The 16,027-nt window shown below is 36.5% G+C and overlaps 1 protein-coding gene across 4 annotated transcripts in view; it reads left to right on the top strand.

The window, feature by feature from the left end:
* Positions 1-16,027, top strand: part of GPC6 (glypican 6) — a 1,065,634-nt gene that overhangs the window by 272,296 nt on the left and 777,311 nt on the right. For all 4 annotated transcript variants that reach the window (XM_058548369.1, XM_058548371.1, XM_058548370.1 and 1 more), the window contains one exon: positions 1,287-1,445. In XM_058548369.1, coding sequence (XP_058404352.1) covers positions 1,287-1,445 — 159 coding nt within the window. The remainder of the gene's footprint in view (positions 1-1,286; positions 1,446-16,027) is intronic.

Here is a 16,027-nt window from a genome sequence, read left to right on the forward strand (position 1 = left end):
CATTACCTTTAACTTTACATTTCCATATAATGTAAGCATTAATTAACCCATTAGTGCCTTCCTCCTTGCAGGAGAACATTTTCTCTCTGACAAGAAATGTCAACTGAGGGAATGTGTGGCACATGGGACCTGCCGTTGAAAACACACTCACTTTCACCAAGAGAAAAGCTGTTGTGTTCTGACAGACAGACAGGCAGAAAGAGAACACAAGGAACTATTCCTATCTTTTCTTGCCCTTACAGTCTAACAGACTTGTGGTGATAGGACTGAATGCCTTTTGCCTTTCTTGAGGTTTCCAAAGACAAGCACGCTTATAACTGTATTGCATCTCTGTATAACTCTTGTCACCTCGTGTTACTTGATATGTTTCAAATAAAAGCAGGGACATTGGCATGGTCTTCTTAGGTCTTTAATATACCTTTACTTACATTGCAGGCACAGGAAATAAATATCAGGTGTCTTAGTCCGTTTGGGCTGCTATAATAGAAATACCATAAACTAGGTAGCTTATAAATACAAACATTTATTTCTCACAGTTCTGGAGGTTATGTCCAAGATCGTGGCACTGGCAGATTCAGTGACTGGTGAAAGCCCCACTCCTTGGTCCACAGATGCCATCTTTTTGCTGTGTCTTCACATGGCAGAAGGGATGAGCCAGCTCTCTGGGGTGTCTTTTATAAGACACTATAAGACACTAATCCCCTTCATGACCTAATCACCTCCCAAAGGCCCCACCTGCTAAAACCATCACCCTAGGGGTGAGGATTTTTTTTTTTTAAAGTTATATCCCAGTCATTTTTTTTTGCTGGGAAAGATTTGCCTTGGGCTAACATCTGTTGCCAGTCTTCCTCTTTTTTTTTGCCCTCCCCAAAGCCCCAGTATGTAGTTGTATTTTTTAGTTGTAGGTCTTTCTAGTTCTTCTATGTGAGCCACTGCCGCAGCGTGGCTACTGACAGATAAGTGGTGTGGTTCTGCACCCGGGAACTGAACCCAGGCTGCTGGAGTGGAGGGCCCAAACTTTAACAACTAGGCCATCAGGGCTAGCTTGGGGTTAGGATTTTGACATATGAATTTCGGGGGTACATAAACATTCAGACCATAGCATCAAGTTCAACATAAGTCTGGAATGTTTGGAATGTTAAGTAGACTGAGGCCTAGATAAAATTTGATGAGGCTGCCTGGAGGGTTTGGTGGAACAGGTACCCCAGCATTTGAGGGAAATGTTAGAGAAGCAACTTCCCTGATGTCCTTATCATTCTGTGCTGACATTTACCTTCTCATTGCAGGGGAACACTTAAGAATCTGTCCTCAAGAATATACATGCTGCACCACAGAAATGGAAGACAAGCTGAGCCAGCAAAGCAAACTCGAGTTTGAAAATCTTGTGGAGGAGACGAGTCATTTTGTGCGCACCACTTTCGTGTCCAGGCACAAGAAATTTGATGGTAGGTGAAACACTTTCCACTTCATTTTGTTCTAGGTGCACTTTTCTATGAGAATCTTGGTCTTATATGAAAAACATTTTTGTTTTTAAGCAGAAGCTTTTTTTTCCCTCTTAAACGGTTATAACTTTGTCTATTTTTAGAAAAAACATGAGTGTTCTTGACAATTTTTGTAGTAATATCTTGGAAAAACCTGAGTTAACAAAGAGCTGTTTAACATTTGTGGTTTGCCTGTGAGATTTATGCTGAAAGATTTAGCTCAATTTTTCATTATTAGAGTGATTCTAATTCAGGTTTTGTCAGACTGTAGCTTGTCTTCAGTTTTCATCTGGGGATTTTCTTTAAAATAATTAAATGTCATTTAAAATTATTTGAAATACAGCAACACTTTTAAGAAGACGGGTTTATTTTAAGTGCCGATGACAGGGACTCCTTTATTTTAGAGTTTGCTCCTCCAATAATGTAGTTGCAGTGTATTCTGTATAAGGTTTAAACCTTCTATTGATTTCCTGATATAAGCAATTGACTTCATTTTTATATTCTGTTTGTTACGTAAACATGTTGTATTAGAAAGCACAAGGAGTAAAAGTAATTATTACTAGGATTGCAGTATTGAATTTTCTCATCAAAGCCTAAGAAAAATATTCAAAAGCAATCTTATTTTTATCAACTGAATTGATAATGATAACAATAAAGTTAAAGTGCTCTAAGAAATGAATGTCCCTTACTCTGACTTGCTGTAAGCCAGACTTACAAATTGTGGTGAGCCTTCCTTTGGTCATATTAAGGTGCCCTAGGGCAACAGAATTGCCATTCATTTTCTTCGCACTTGCTAGTCAATGCACAACAGAGCCAGTTTAGAAAAGGCTTGCCAAAGTTTTTCTTTTCCCTGTAGTAGGTAAATGTTCTGCTTCATTGCTGCTTTAAACTATTATGGCAACACCAATTTCTTTCAAATCAGTCCTGCAAGTTCTAAAAGGCGGGTCCACCCAGTGGTGTTTTCAACACTCAGAATGATGTGACATTTTCCATGTAAGTCAATGGGACTTCGTCTTTTCCGAAAGCGTGTTTCAACATCTTCACGTTCTTCCTCTGCCTCCCACTCTGTGTATAACTTTATATGTGGACATATATGAAAATGATTCTTTATTTAGAATGGATGCTATGAACGTTGTTCCCTTGAATGCAACTAGGGTGTACTTGGGACTTGCCCTTGATTGACAGACTACAAATCCAGCGGCATACAGGAACTCCTGAAGGGGCACTGTGTTTGAGGAACATAATGTATCACTTCAATTTGAGGCAAATTGAGACACTAGTATTGTTTGTTACAGAAAGCAGATGAGAGTGATCTGTGGCTGCTGACTTCTACCTGTGTCTTTGGGAAACGACTCTAGTGGCTTTGTAAAGCTGTACTCCAAAAATTAGGTTGAAATAATTCCAGGGCACTATTCACAGTAGATAATATATATACTTTTTAATAAAAATTTTAGATATAAGGTAACTTTATGGGGAGTTGATTTTTTTTAGAGTAAAGCTACTCAACAAGACTGAGCCAGCTACTTCTTATACTCTCATATCAATGACTTGTAATATCTTTGGATTTACAGTTCTTAATCCCAGATCTCATTTGTCTTACTAAAGAAACCACTCTCTTTGTCTCTTTCTCTCCCCACCCAAGCCCCGCTTTTAACAGGTGTGTTTTAAATCACTCTAATGTACTTAAAGGTATTGTGTCAATCGGTTTGACAGGACATTGATTTCTGCTAAGATTAGATCTGACATGGGGCTGATGAATTCTTTAGTAATAGTGCATTTCATTGCAGTTGCATTAGATTGGGATGGGAGAGAAATTAAGAATGTTTTCAAGGAAGCTTTCAGCCAGGATTTTTAAAAAATCTAAATGTGATCCTGGTGAGGTCAGCTTCTAAAAAGCTCAATATTAAAAAGAAATTATAAAAATATATAAATTAAAAAGAGGATGTGGAGAAACAGGAACCCTCATACACAGCTGGTGGGAATCCAAATTGGTGCAGCCTCTATGGAAAACGGTATGGAGATTCCTCAAAGAATTAAAAATAGAGATGCCCTATGATCCAGCCATCCCACTACTGGGAATCTATCCAACGCACCTGAAATCAACAATCCAAAGAGGCTTATGCACCCCTATGTTCATTGCAGCATTATTCACCATAGCCAAGAAGTGGAAGCAACCTAAGTGTCCCTCGACTGACGATTGGATTAAGAAAATGTGGTATATATATACAATGGAATACTACTCAGCCATAAAAAAAGACAAAATCGTCCCATTTGCAACAACATGGATGGGCCTGGAGCGTATTATGTTAAGTGAAATAAGCCAGAAAGAGAAAGACAAACACTGTATGATCTCACTCATATGTGGAATATAAACCAACACATGGACAGAGAAAACTGGACTGTGGTTACCCGGGAAGTGGGGGTGGGGGGTGGGCACAAGGGGTGAAGGGAGTCATATATGGGGTGACGGACAAACAAAAATGTACAACCCAAAATTTCACAATGTTAGAAACCATTAAAATATCAATAAAAATCAAAAAAAAAAAAAAAAAAAGCTCAATATTAAAAAGAAATTATAAAAATATATAAATTAAAAAGTCTCCATTAAAATCTCTGCCCTTTCTTTAGGCAATTTCATAAAGGTCAGTCATGCAATGGTGTGGCTTATCTTCTTATCCCCACAAGGTGACCCTGCTCAGTCACCTTTCAGGAACACTGGTGCATTCGTGTGGGCAGCTTTCCATTTTTTCCCTTGGCTTTTTTTTTAAACACTTCCTCATGGCATTTACTGATGAGTATCAGTTGGTGTGAGCACAGAACTATCTAGGATCAGTTGTGGAATGTCAGCCTCTGAATTTTATTTTCCCGGATAAAACCAATAGCGCTCTGAAGGGCTTTCAGTTTATTTTTAGTAGCTTCCTAGTCTGTGAGTCATTTTGCGTTATTGCTGGGGTCTCCTGATCCAAACTGTCCTCTGGTCTCACTTTCTCAGAGATTTTGATTATCATCTGGAATTTGCACTTCTTTGTTGGCTGTAAATTCTTTATTTATGAATGATGACTATATTGTATGATAAAGTGACCACTTTCCTTCCTGTTTTCATTAAGTACAGCAACAGTTTAAGTTCCACCTGACATATATCGTGATTCTGCTCAAACTATGTTCCAAGAGGTTAAATTCAATCACTCTTAATAATTAGACTGCAGTTGTTACATTCCTTATTATACTAGAGATGTTTTGATTCCTTGTAGGTTTTTATTTTGTGGCAGAGGTGACTTTTAAAATTTAAAATTCCAAAACTTTTAACATGTTCTATTTATTGCCATATTCTTTCCTGGTTTTTATTAACATCTTTGGTAATATTTAGAAGATAACATTGTATAAAATCATAAATATTCACTGGGTGGTCGGAAGCTAAACCTGAATTAATATGAATGCTCCCCAACTTTCCTAAATGGCCAAGCTTTGCTCCATACCCCCAGTAGCCTAAAATGTGTAGCTAAGAGGCAATATATTGAAAAATCTGTAGCTGAGAGGCAATGAATTGAAAAAGTATATATCAATTGCAGAAATTTTCATTCTTTGGCAGAGAATTTTCTTATACCTGAGTAGCTTTTTTTTTTTTTTCCTTTTTAAATATAGAATTGCAATGTTATGATGAATGTGTACAGAATGAAGTCTTACATTCTTGGTGCTAGTATTTCTCCAAGTGTCTCGTAGGTTTTTATCTGTTTGTTTTTTCTCCTTTTTCTGGTCAAATCTCCACCTCTGGCTGACGTTGCACATCCCTGCAAGCCCCTCACCCCTTTGGCTGGGGCCTGGCCACTGCAAAGGTCCCCTCAGGACTATCCAGGGATTCTCTCCATTTGCTCTGTAGCCAAGCCCAGCTTTCCTGTGGCACTCCAGGGGTTAAAATCATGGATGAAGACCCAACAAGTTACACTTGGCAGAATGATCACATTACTCTCTTACCTTTTACCATCCTCACCTCTGACAAACACCCCAGACAGCCAGAAGTACACAAACAAATAAAATCATATAAAAATATAGAAAAAGGAGAGGGTCCTCTTTGCACACGCACTCATTTTTCTAACATTTTTGTATTTAGTGACTATCTGTCCTGTCAAATTCCTTTTGTGTCTAAATCCCAACTACTGTCATGCTTCTCAGTGGCTAACTTGTTAGGATTCTAGGAAATGGAGAACAACAAACACTCGGATAGTAGTAACAGTGATAATAGACAATACCTGGCCCTGGTCCTCGCCCTTTGCAGATGTTAACCTATTTACCGGGGGTGAACTGCAGCTCAAAGACACACAGGGATTCAGTGGCAGAGTCAGGATTCCGTGACCGGCTGAGCACTCCTGAATCTCTGCTCTTGGCCACCGCTACCCCATAATCTTTCTAGTGCTTCCCGGTCCCTAAATGTGCTGAGATTTCATGATCAGCAGCATCTGTTCTTATATCTCTATTGCCTACCCTGTCCCAGTTATTGTGGGGAGGAGGTGGGAATATCTTACGGAGAAAAGTGGAAGGAGAATTTTTTTTTAATCCTTATAAAAGGAAAATTACCCACCTAAATATAGGTCAGACCCCAAGGAACCTAGAGCCTGGAGAGGGTAAATGACTTGCCAAGTTTCCACCAAGGCCGATGAAACCAATGTTGTAACCTAACACTCTTGAGTTACATCAGACTTATAAATAGTAATGTGATAGGAAGTCAATATTGGGTTGAAATTCTGCCTAAGCTTTTATTTGTTTTGAGTGGATACTGGTTAAAAATTATTGATATTCCTTTAACAAGGCAATAGTGATATTAGTGGCTAAAGAATCTAGCCACATTTTTGGAAAAGGAAGGAACAGTATTCAAATGGAAGTTGTCCCTAAACTAAAGAGGAATGAGTGTTTTGTGCAAAATGTTAAATCAATGAAGCCATATTATATATTCTTCTTATCTCACAAAGCCTAGTAGCTTCTATCTTGATGTGGGGACCAGCACCCTATTCAGGAACGTGTATGGAATATGTTTTATTTAGAGACAGGAAAATTTAGTTGAAGGGATATTTTATTTTGGTTATTTTTTTCCTTCAGATTTATTTGAGCTGAAATTTATTCACATTTGAAGCACAATATGAGGTTTCTTTTTTTTAGTGTGTTCTTCTTGGTCTTATTATTTTCCTTTCCTTCCTGGTTTTTATTTATGTATTTTAATGATATACATTTGTCCAGAGATTTTGGCAGCAAGTATATTTTTAAAAGCAAAACTAAAAAAAAGCTGAGCAGTAATCTCCATCCTTCTGAAGAACTTATTCTATAGTAACACCCTCAGAATTCTCATTTTACTGAATGCGAAAATAATTTATACATGGCAGCATAATATTTTTATGCTGCAAATCTGCTTGTATTTTCTTTTAAAATATCATTTCTCATCTATATACTGTAGAGATGACAATAATGTAATGATATCTTTAAAATATAGTCTAATTTTCTCAGAGAATACACTTATTTGAAAAGGAAAAAACCCTAAGTAGTTTTCCATATGGTAGTAGAATCTTCTATATTTCCTGTCACATGGGTGATGTGTGTGTGTGTCTGTGTGTGTGTGTGATTTCAATTTGGAAACATTTGTTCAGAACCTACTATATAGAAGGCAGTTAACCAAGTGTGAAGCAGATAAAAAGATGACTAATAATGACAAAAATATGATCATAGTCTGTCACTAAGTTTACCTTGTTGGGGAGACATAAGTATAAATCTCACACTAAAGTAGGCAGAATTGACTGTATCATAAAGTAGAAGTTCGTTGGAAACAGAAAGGAGGGGGTCAAATATTTTACTTAGAGGCATCAGAGAAGACTTTTGAAGGAGAGGACAGACAGGACCCTTAAAGGATGACCCTTAAAGAAAAGATTGTGAGAGTTAAAGAAGTGGCAGGAGGAGACAAAGGAACCAGAAATTTTGTATCCATGTCCACAAAGTCCTTGACACATGTTGTAAACATATTTACTATTGATTTTTTCAAAACAATGTTCATTTATTGACATTGATATATTTAGCATATATCTATTATGTAGGTTTTTTTAGAAACTTTTTTGGTTTTGTGTCAGTCTGCTATTGTTTTGTAACAAACAATCACAAAATTTCAGGGCATAAACAAGAAGCATTTATTTTTCCTGAATGCATCTTTTCGTTGGCTAGACTTTGGCTGTTTTGGGGTATGTTCAGCTAGGTTTAGCTCTAAAGTATGGATTTGATCTGGTCTGCTCTACGTGTCTCGTATTCTTTTGGAAGCAGCATTCTATCTTGGGTATGTTCTTCTCATGGTGCACTTTGGAGACTAAGGTACATAAGTGGAGGCATGATACCCCTTAATGCCTAAACTAGCCTTGCCACACTGTCTTCCCAAGTCGCATTAGCTAAAGCAAACCTCATGGTCATTCCCAGCATCAATGGGGCATGGGAGTATACAACTCCCATGGAGGTGGAGGTGGGGGAAGGAGTGGATATTTCTACATCCTAATCTACCATAGTCCTAAACTGACTGCCTCTTGCTATTCCCCAAACAATGTTTTACATTCCACATTGGCTTTTGTGTTTGTGTGTGTGTGTGTGTGTGTGTGCGTGTGTATGTGTTTATGTATGTATTTGTTAGTATGCTAACATATGGGAGGTTATGGTATAACAAGTGTGTCTGCCTAAGTGTACTTCATTCCCTTCCCTTCCCTTCCTTCCTTCCTACCTTGCTTCCTTTATTGCTTCCTTCCTTTCTCCCACCCTCCCTCCCTCCCTCCCTTTCTCCCTTCCTCCTTTCCTTCCTCTTTTCCTCACTTCCTCGCTTCCTCCCTTCATTCTCTTTGGACAGATCTTTGAAAACTAAGGAAGCACACTGCTAATTGGCAGCTTCATGTCGTCTGTGATGGACTGTCAATCTTTTTCTAATTCTTAGACCCCTACCGCACACCTCAACGTAACTTAAAACACATTATGCTCCCAGTGTAGTTGTAATATTCTCATCTTATTATCACCAATTCCCTTGCATAGTGGCTTCACTGAGCAGCTGTTTCACAGACAAGCCAATTTCTTTTAAGTATTGCTCTATCAGACGCTGAAACCAGCCCTACCAGAAGGGTTCTTGGTCATGAATGTTAATGAGCAGACAAGTATCTGTTCCCTGACAGTGGCTCACTAATCCTTTGAGTAAGTGTGGGTAAATTACAGGAGAAATTTTATTTCAGTTAAATTGATCTGCCACTGAATAGAGAAAACTGATTTTCTTATTTTAATGAAAATCAAGAAAAATATTTAATGATGTTGTAAATTAGAGCTCAGCGGAAACACTTTTGTCTTCGGACCTGAGAACACAGTAGCTCAGTGTAGACTGATTCGGCTGTATAGTGTGCATAAAGGTAATGGAGAACTCATTATCTCCAGTTAGGTGTGATGTGTAGTGGGAAACAGTATAAGCCATCCACTCTATAACTCGGATTTTGGGTCTAGAGATTCTTGACCTTCCTTCATGGTAAGGAATTGGAATAAAAACTGTGCTTTCTTCTTCCACTGAGACATTATATATAAGATTTCCCTTTATCAAACAAATAACATGGTAAAGGCATAAGAAAAGCATTTATGTGCTTTTAGAGTTCTAAGATTCAGAAGAAAATAATTCAAGTGAGTCTTTATCTGAAATGGCATACTCTGCCCTGATGGAGTCCTCGAGTTGGGCAGATAGAAGGAAAAAGACGGGCAGAAAGGGGATGATGGTTGAAGCTGGTTGATGAGTCCATTGGTGTTTACTATAATATTCCATTTTTTTGTGGTTTCTAAATTTCTGTAATAAAAATTTTTTTAGATGAGAGAGAAGTGACTTGAGCATATGCAGGATTGAAGATTTGCAGATTGTGAATTCATTCTTGATACAGAACAATGTCAACAGGTATCACCACTCTTATGTCTTGTGTATTCAACAATAGTAAATTACACAAAGCACACCGTTTTCAAATTGCAAAGATGAGCACAACTTGTAGGGATTTTAACTCAGATCAAGGCTTCTTAGCTTCTGCTTCCATCCAACGTTTTATTATTGTTTTGCTGGAAATGGCACATCTAGTTTATCCACATGAGCAGGACTTTTAAAATGAGGCTTCGTCTTTGGATCTCCCTGTTAAGTATGATTCAAAATGTTGAACTCTTGTTTAGAAGATATATGGACACCAAGAAAAGCAGGCTATTCAAACACAAACTTTGGCAAGATTCAGAGGCAAATGTAAAATGTATATTGTAAACACATTATAAATAACATTTCTAAATCACTTAGTCATCACCCAGTGATTTTTGATTGAATGACAACACTGACATAAGCTCTTAGAATTTGGCATTGTAGCCAATCCAAAGGAAGAGACAGCTTGCCTAAGCAATTAATTCCATATGATTCCAAGTATCCCATTAGACAGGAAGAGAATCCTGAACCCAAATGTGGAAGTAGAATCAGTGACCAGCTAATAAGACTGCACGGTTCACAAAACTCAGAAATTTTAAAAAATCACTCATTATGGTTTCAAAGTTTTCCATTTATTATTGTTTCAAAAGGATTGTTATATTCATTAAATGGACAAATATTATTCTTGGGATGACTATATATAGTACATGATCCTCATACTGTTTCCTCCCTACCTAATGGTTTAATTGAATCCAAACAACTTGAAAATGAAAAGCAAACTTTGAAGCCAGATAGAGGGAATCAGGCATTCAAGGCCTTTCCACATTTGAAGAAACTGTGCTTCTCCACATATTTTTTATTTCTGAAAAATTCTTTGCATATTTTCTCCTTTTAAGAGAATAGTGCTGTGGTCCTGACAGGTTTTAGTTCTCTTAGCCCTCCTGTCTCCTTCTCCTTAATACTTATGTAGTTGACACCTTATCATTTTCACTTATTTAGTGTTCTTTTCATAGTATTCTTTTAAAAAAAGTATGATCTATTGCATACTCCCTGTTGAAGTCTAAGCTCATTAAGTATGGGGATTAAGTCTCCTATTTCTATTTTATCTTCCTATACTTGACTTAATACGGAGCATATTTAATAATGCTGCAGTGTTTTCTGACTATGGCACCGACCTGCACAGACCCAAGGGCACAGACTGGTCAGATGAATTACTTAAGTTCCTATAATAAATACAACAGAAGAAAATACGAAGCCTTGAATTCCAGTTATCTATTAACTCTTAGGGTCCATAAACCTGAAAGTCGTATTTGATTTCAGCAGCATTTACTCCAGTGGATTTAGTGGAACTAATTTTAAATTCCCAGAACAAAGGTGGTCTTTATTTAGAGTACAAGTAGAAGGCCTTACTTCAAAAGGCGGGGTGAGTGTGTTCTCTATTACACACACACACACACACGAATAAAGAGGGGTTAACATGCACTTGAGTCACCTGGAGGACCAGTTAACATACAGATTCCTGGGTGCAAACGCTGGAGAGTTTGACTTTTTGGTCTGGGTGGGACTCAGAAATCTTCATTTTGCTGAAGCATTCCACTTTTCTGAAGCAAGTGGTCTCTGGGCCACCACACTTTTAGTATCACTGGTTGAGTGGAGTTGGGAGCTCAGTTATCAGGGCATAGACCTGAGGCACAGAAAGATGACAGAGATTTTTTAATCTTTGCTCTATCATGTTAAGGTCAGTTTAAGGTCTGCCAATAAAAGGTCCCCATTGTGTAAGGTGGGGTTCAAGCACCTATTGACCATCAGACAATGCTTTTTATACATTAAACAAGTCTCTCTTTTTCTCTTCTGATTTTGACAATGAAGTACACTCAAGATCCATAACTCATTTGATCTTTTGTAGATCAAAACTGTACTTTATTTGAAATTTTTTATATTTGTGAACTATAAAATTTTCTTTTTTCCTCTTTTATTTTGCTAGTTTATAGGATCTAACAGATATTTATTTTTTACAATCTAGAAAATACATTTCAATTTCTTTGTATATTTTGGATTTTTTTTAAGCTTTGATGATGCTTTTTGAAGCCCAGTAACTTATTTTTTAATAGCATTGTCTGATTCTAAGGTAACATATGCTTATTGTAGAAAACTTGAATAATTTAACTTTAAAGTGTTAAGGGATTTAAAGTCACCTTAAATTTATGCCTAATCAGGGAAAACCAAAAACACTGATCTCTGAGAACACTGAAATAAAAATGTAATAATAATCAATATATGGTTTCTCATGAAAGTCATTATTCAAATGACTTCTGAAAAATATAATAAATTCAACTCTTAATTCCTATGTTTAATGGTTTATAAATATAAAATGAAAACCAGAACCCAGTCCCTATAGGAGGGAGGAGATTTCCTATTTTCTGGAGATAATATTCATTCTCCCATACTTCATAACATTTTGTCACTACAACTTTGGATGACTTTTACCATAATGAGTTGATGGTCTTTATTTAGAATGCAACTAGAAGCCCTTCAGAATTATGACAACATAGTTTTGAAGATTTGTATGATGTAATAAATTATGATTTTTGTTAAAGAATAGGTCAAGGAAGTACTTAAAATGAATCCTCCCATGAAATAATGATTTAAAGAAAATAGAGACTTAGGGAAAAATAATAGGAAAAAATTTTAATGTCCTCTTTAAATATTCTAAGGTCTACTGGCTTTGTCCAGTTATCATTAGGTCAGCCAGGATTTTTCTCACTCTCTGCAGTACCTGAAAACGTTTTACTAAGGGAAGTGGCTTCCAAGGGTATTGTGAGGCCTGGAGTGTTCCAAGTCCGCCTACAAATAGGGGATTAGCAGTCACGCACAGCCTCCTGTCCGTTTCAAGATTTAGTTTGTCTCTAATGCACAGAACTCTGGATTGTATTCTGAAACTGAAGAAGTTGGAGAGCCAATTTTAATTAACGTTAGTGTTATACATTTTTAAATTGCTCAAAACATTCCCCCAAAATATGAGTGCTTTTTTCAGCGTTTGAGATTATTTTTCTCTTTGCTACTTCTAAATCAGGAATCTCTTTATTTTTTCCCCTGTAGATTCTAGGTGCCTAGTGCAGTCTCTACGTTCTTTTCTTCATTCACTCATTCATTCCCCGTAGTTGAAGAAGAGTCTACTTTGTTCCTGACATTATGTAATGTTCTATTAAAAAAAAAAAGACTTGTAAACAACACAGTCCCTAGAGTCAGCAGGGTAGAATTCAAATATAGGATTTTTATTTTAAAATCTTAAAATATTTTATTAAATTTTTTATAAATTTATTTTAAATAAAATTTATTAAAGTAACCTAGGAAATTTGTTGAACTCTTTGGGTTCCATGTTTTCTTTTTTCAAAATGAGTATAATAATCATACTTTTGAAAATATACACAAGGAGCCTAGCAAAAATCTGACAAAAAGTGAGTATTTAATATATGATGGCTCTCCCCTGTTCTTCATCTTTGTCAACATCATTGTGTTTACGCTCTTCTCTGTAAGGAGCCAAGAGTCCCACAGAGCCACTTAAACAAGAGCCTAAGTAACTGTAATACTGATTGATGCTGTGAGTGAAAATACAGATAAAATATTAGAAGGAAATGAAATTATTTCATGATGAGAAGACCATAAATAACTTTGTGAAAAGAGAGAATGAAAACTGTTTTGAAAGTTAGGAAGGATTTGGGCATTAGTTAGGAAGGATGTAGAAATGGGAAAGAAAGCATGGAGGTGGGGAATCAAGAGGGATACAGGAATAATTTTGTTTGTGGAACAAAGGGTAGTTGAATAAAAGAGGAGTGGACCCATCCTTAGATCTTTGAGTATGTTTAAAAAGTGGAAAAATCAATCTATTCTCTGAAAATCAATGGGTGTTCTTGTTTATTTTCATTTAAATAATTGTTGATTTTGAAGTTATGTAGACAAAAATTAAAATCCCTGTTGAACACCTAACAAAGTTTACACTGTGGGGTTTATTCTGTTTAATTGATGGCTGACAGCAGGCATGTGGATTAGAGAACAAAATGCATTCAGTTGACTCCTTATATCCTTTAGTGTGTGTGTCTATATAATAATATTTTTAGATAAACAATAAGCCTCCAGGTGTCTGTGACTGAGTTTGATTCATGTATGGTGTTATGTGTGAGTATTCTTTACATTAAGGACTGCTTCAGATCACATGCGGCAAAGTTTCAACAATGACGTGTGGAGAATAGCAGATTTAGGAGTAGACTTTTCTTATGTTACTGTACTTTTCAGTTTCCTCACTACAATGAATATGTATTACTGTTATAATCACAAAAATTGTTAAATGGTTCATCTGATCATGAAAATGAACATTAAGTTGATACCTCTCTTAAGGCTTTGCCACGTACACCATACCTCAGCTCATGAAATTTAGTTGTCTTGCTGAACTTTTCTCATGACACTGTCTGGTCCCAATTTCAAAAGCGAATTTGTATTTGAAATTGTTAAATTTCACAAAATGCTAAATTTCTGTTTCAAATGTCTTGAATAAGGCTCCCCCCAACAACATTACGTGCAAGTATATAGGACAAGCACCTTGCTATAAATATTGCAATCAACAACGGTGGTGGACACATAACTGATGGTAATTCACATAATGAATTAAATTTTCTCAGCAACAATTTTGTATACAACTGACTTAGTATATAGATCACTGGGGATGGATGAATACAAACACCTTCATGCACTCAAATTCTTCACGTCATTGAAAATCCCAGAGCCTCTGGAGCTCTGTTAAAAAGTCTACTTTATGTAAAGATATGCATATTTACTTATTGTACATTTATACAGTGTTTATTAAGTAGATATTGATTTTTCATAGTTGCCTTTTAACAACTTTAAATCCTCGTTTAAAATGTGTAATTCTTAAAGGCAGCTAAAATCTCCATTGGTTCAAGTTATTAGAAATGAAGTGATATGCAATAGCCTGGTGTACTCTTGGCTTGCTGCCAAAGGTAAATGAAAGCTGCATCGCTGGATGACTAATGGTATTTCTTATCCTCAGATTCACTAACTGTGGTTAATATTGAACCAAGTTTATTTGTGCAGAGTTCTTCAAGAGGCCAAGACATTAAGAGTCCTTAGAATAAACATCAACCGGGCATTACCTGCACACTTAAATGGATTTTTTTGCCAATGAGTAATGCCGTTCCTTCACTACACAGTCTACACAGAAAATGCCAGAACTCGATTTAGAGAGTGCAGCAATCTTCTGACTTAGGTTCTTCATTAAGGGCCCTTTCTTGGATGAATCCAGCTCTCTGTTCCATTCCTCATCTGAATAAAATACATTTTAAGGGCCATCAGTTTTAGGCAAAGTTGAGGAATACACTTTTTAAAAAATCAACAGTCTATTTTCTTTTCTTGTGAGGGTTTTGTTCAATAGCATAGCACTTTGATTTTTGTGGGAGCTTAAAAAAAGCTACCTTGATAGCAAAGTAGAATCGTCCGTTGTTTGTCTTCTTGCTAATGCTCTGCTCTCATTGTCCATCAGCTTCATTTTTAAACCTCTTTCTATGTATTTGAACAGCAATCAAGAAATGTATTATTGTTGTCAAATATCTTATCCTCACATATGATGTCTTTTTAAGATAAGTAATATGATGAAAGAAATAAAGCATTGGTAACCTTTAGAAAGGCCAGTTAACTTGAGCAATGATGACTAATGACACTTTGTATTCACAAAAATTTTCTTGCCATCTAAACAAACAGCAGCACATGGAATAAACCATGTTAGTAGATAGCCAGCATTTCAAAATAAATGAAGAAGACCTTCTTTTTTACTACGTGATAAGATACTAAGTTGAAAGACTGTGATTAATTTCTTCCACTGGAACAAGAAGATCTGAGGAAATAAAGCATATTTTTATAAGTATTAAGAATAAAGAGAAAGATGTATCTATGAAAAAGGCTTTTAAATGAGACCGATCTGCATTTATATCAATAATTGCACATTATGTCATATCGAGTAACTCATCGTTACATTTTTTTTTTTTTTAAACTCCAGTTTTCATGTTCCAATATTGTTTCTTTTCCATTTTCCCCAGGAAACAAAAACAAACAGGATCCTGAATTACACTTTGTATTTTATATTAGCTAATAGAGCTGGTATTGGGAAACAGCGCCAAATGTGCAAGAGCTGAAAGGTTTGCTTTTTGAGTATTTGTTTGCAAAACAAGCCCAGGCTAATGGAGGATCATTTGTAGAAAGCTAAGCCATGCTGGGTGCTCATTAGATAGCTTAGAAAACTCTCTGGTTTGCTTTCCCCCACCCCCAGTTGTAGATAGTAGTATGCGTTTCAATTAAAAATCTCCATTTACTTCCAGCTGGTGGTGTTAGCATCCATTCCACCAATAGAGAGCAAAGGTCACAGTCTCCTGCCTGAACAGACATTTAAAAGAATGTGCCATTTGCCTTCCTTGTGCAGGTACCTTTGAGCCACCGGTAGCGAGCTTGGGGAGAAGATTCTGAAGGGTCATATTGCACGGGGACTTTCACCTTATTTACTGATGTAGCTTTGGTGGCTGTCGGTCCAGATGCTGCAGCTTCT

This window comes from Diceros bicornis, chromosome 9, assembly GCF_020826845.1.
Source record: "Diceros bicornis minor isolate mBicDic1 chromosome 9, mDicBic1.mat.cur, whole genome shotgun sequence".
In the NCBI taxonomy this organism is placed as follows: domain Eukaryota; kingdom Metazoa; phylum Chordata; class Mammalia; order Perissodactyla; family Rhinocerotidae; genus Diceros; species Diceros bicornis.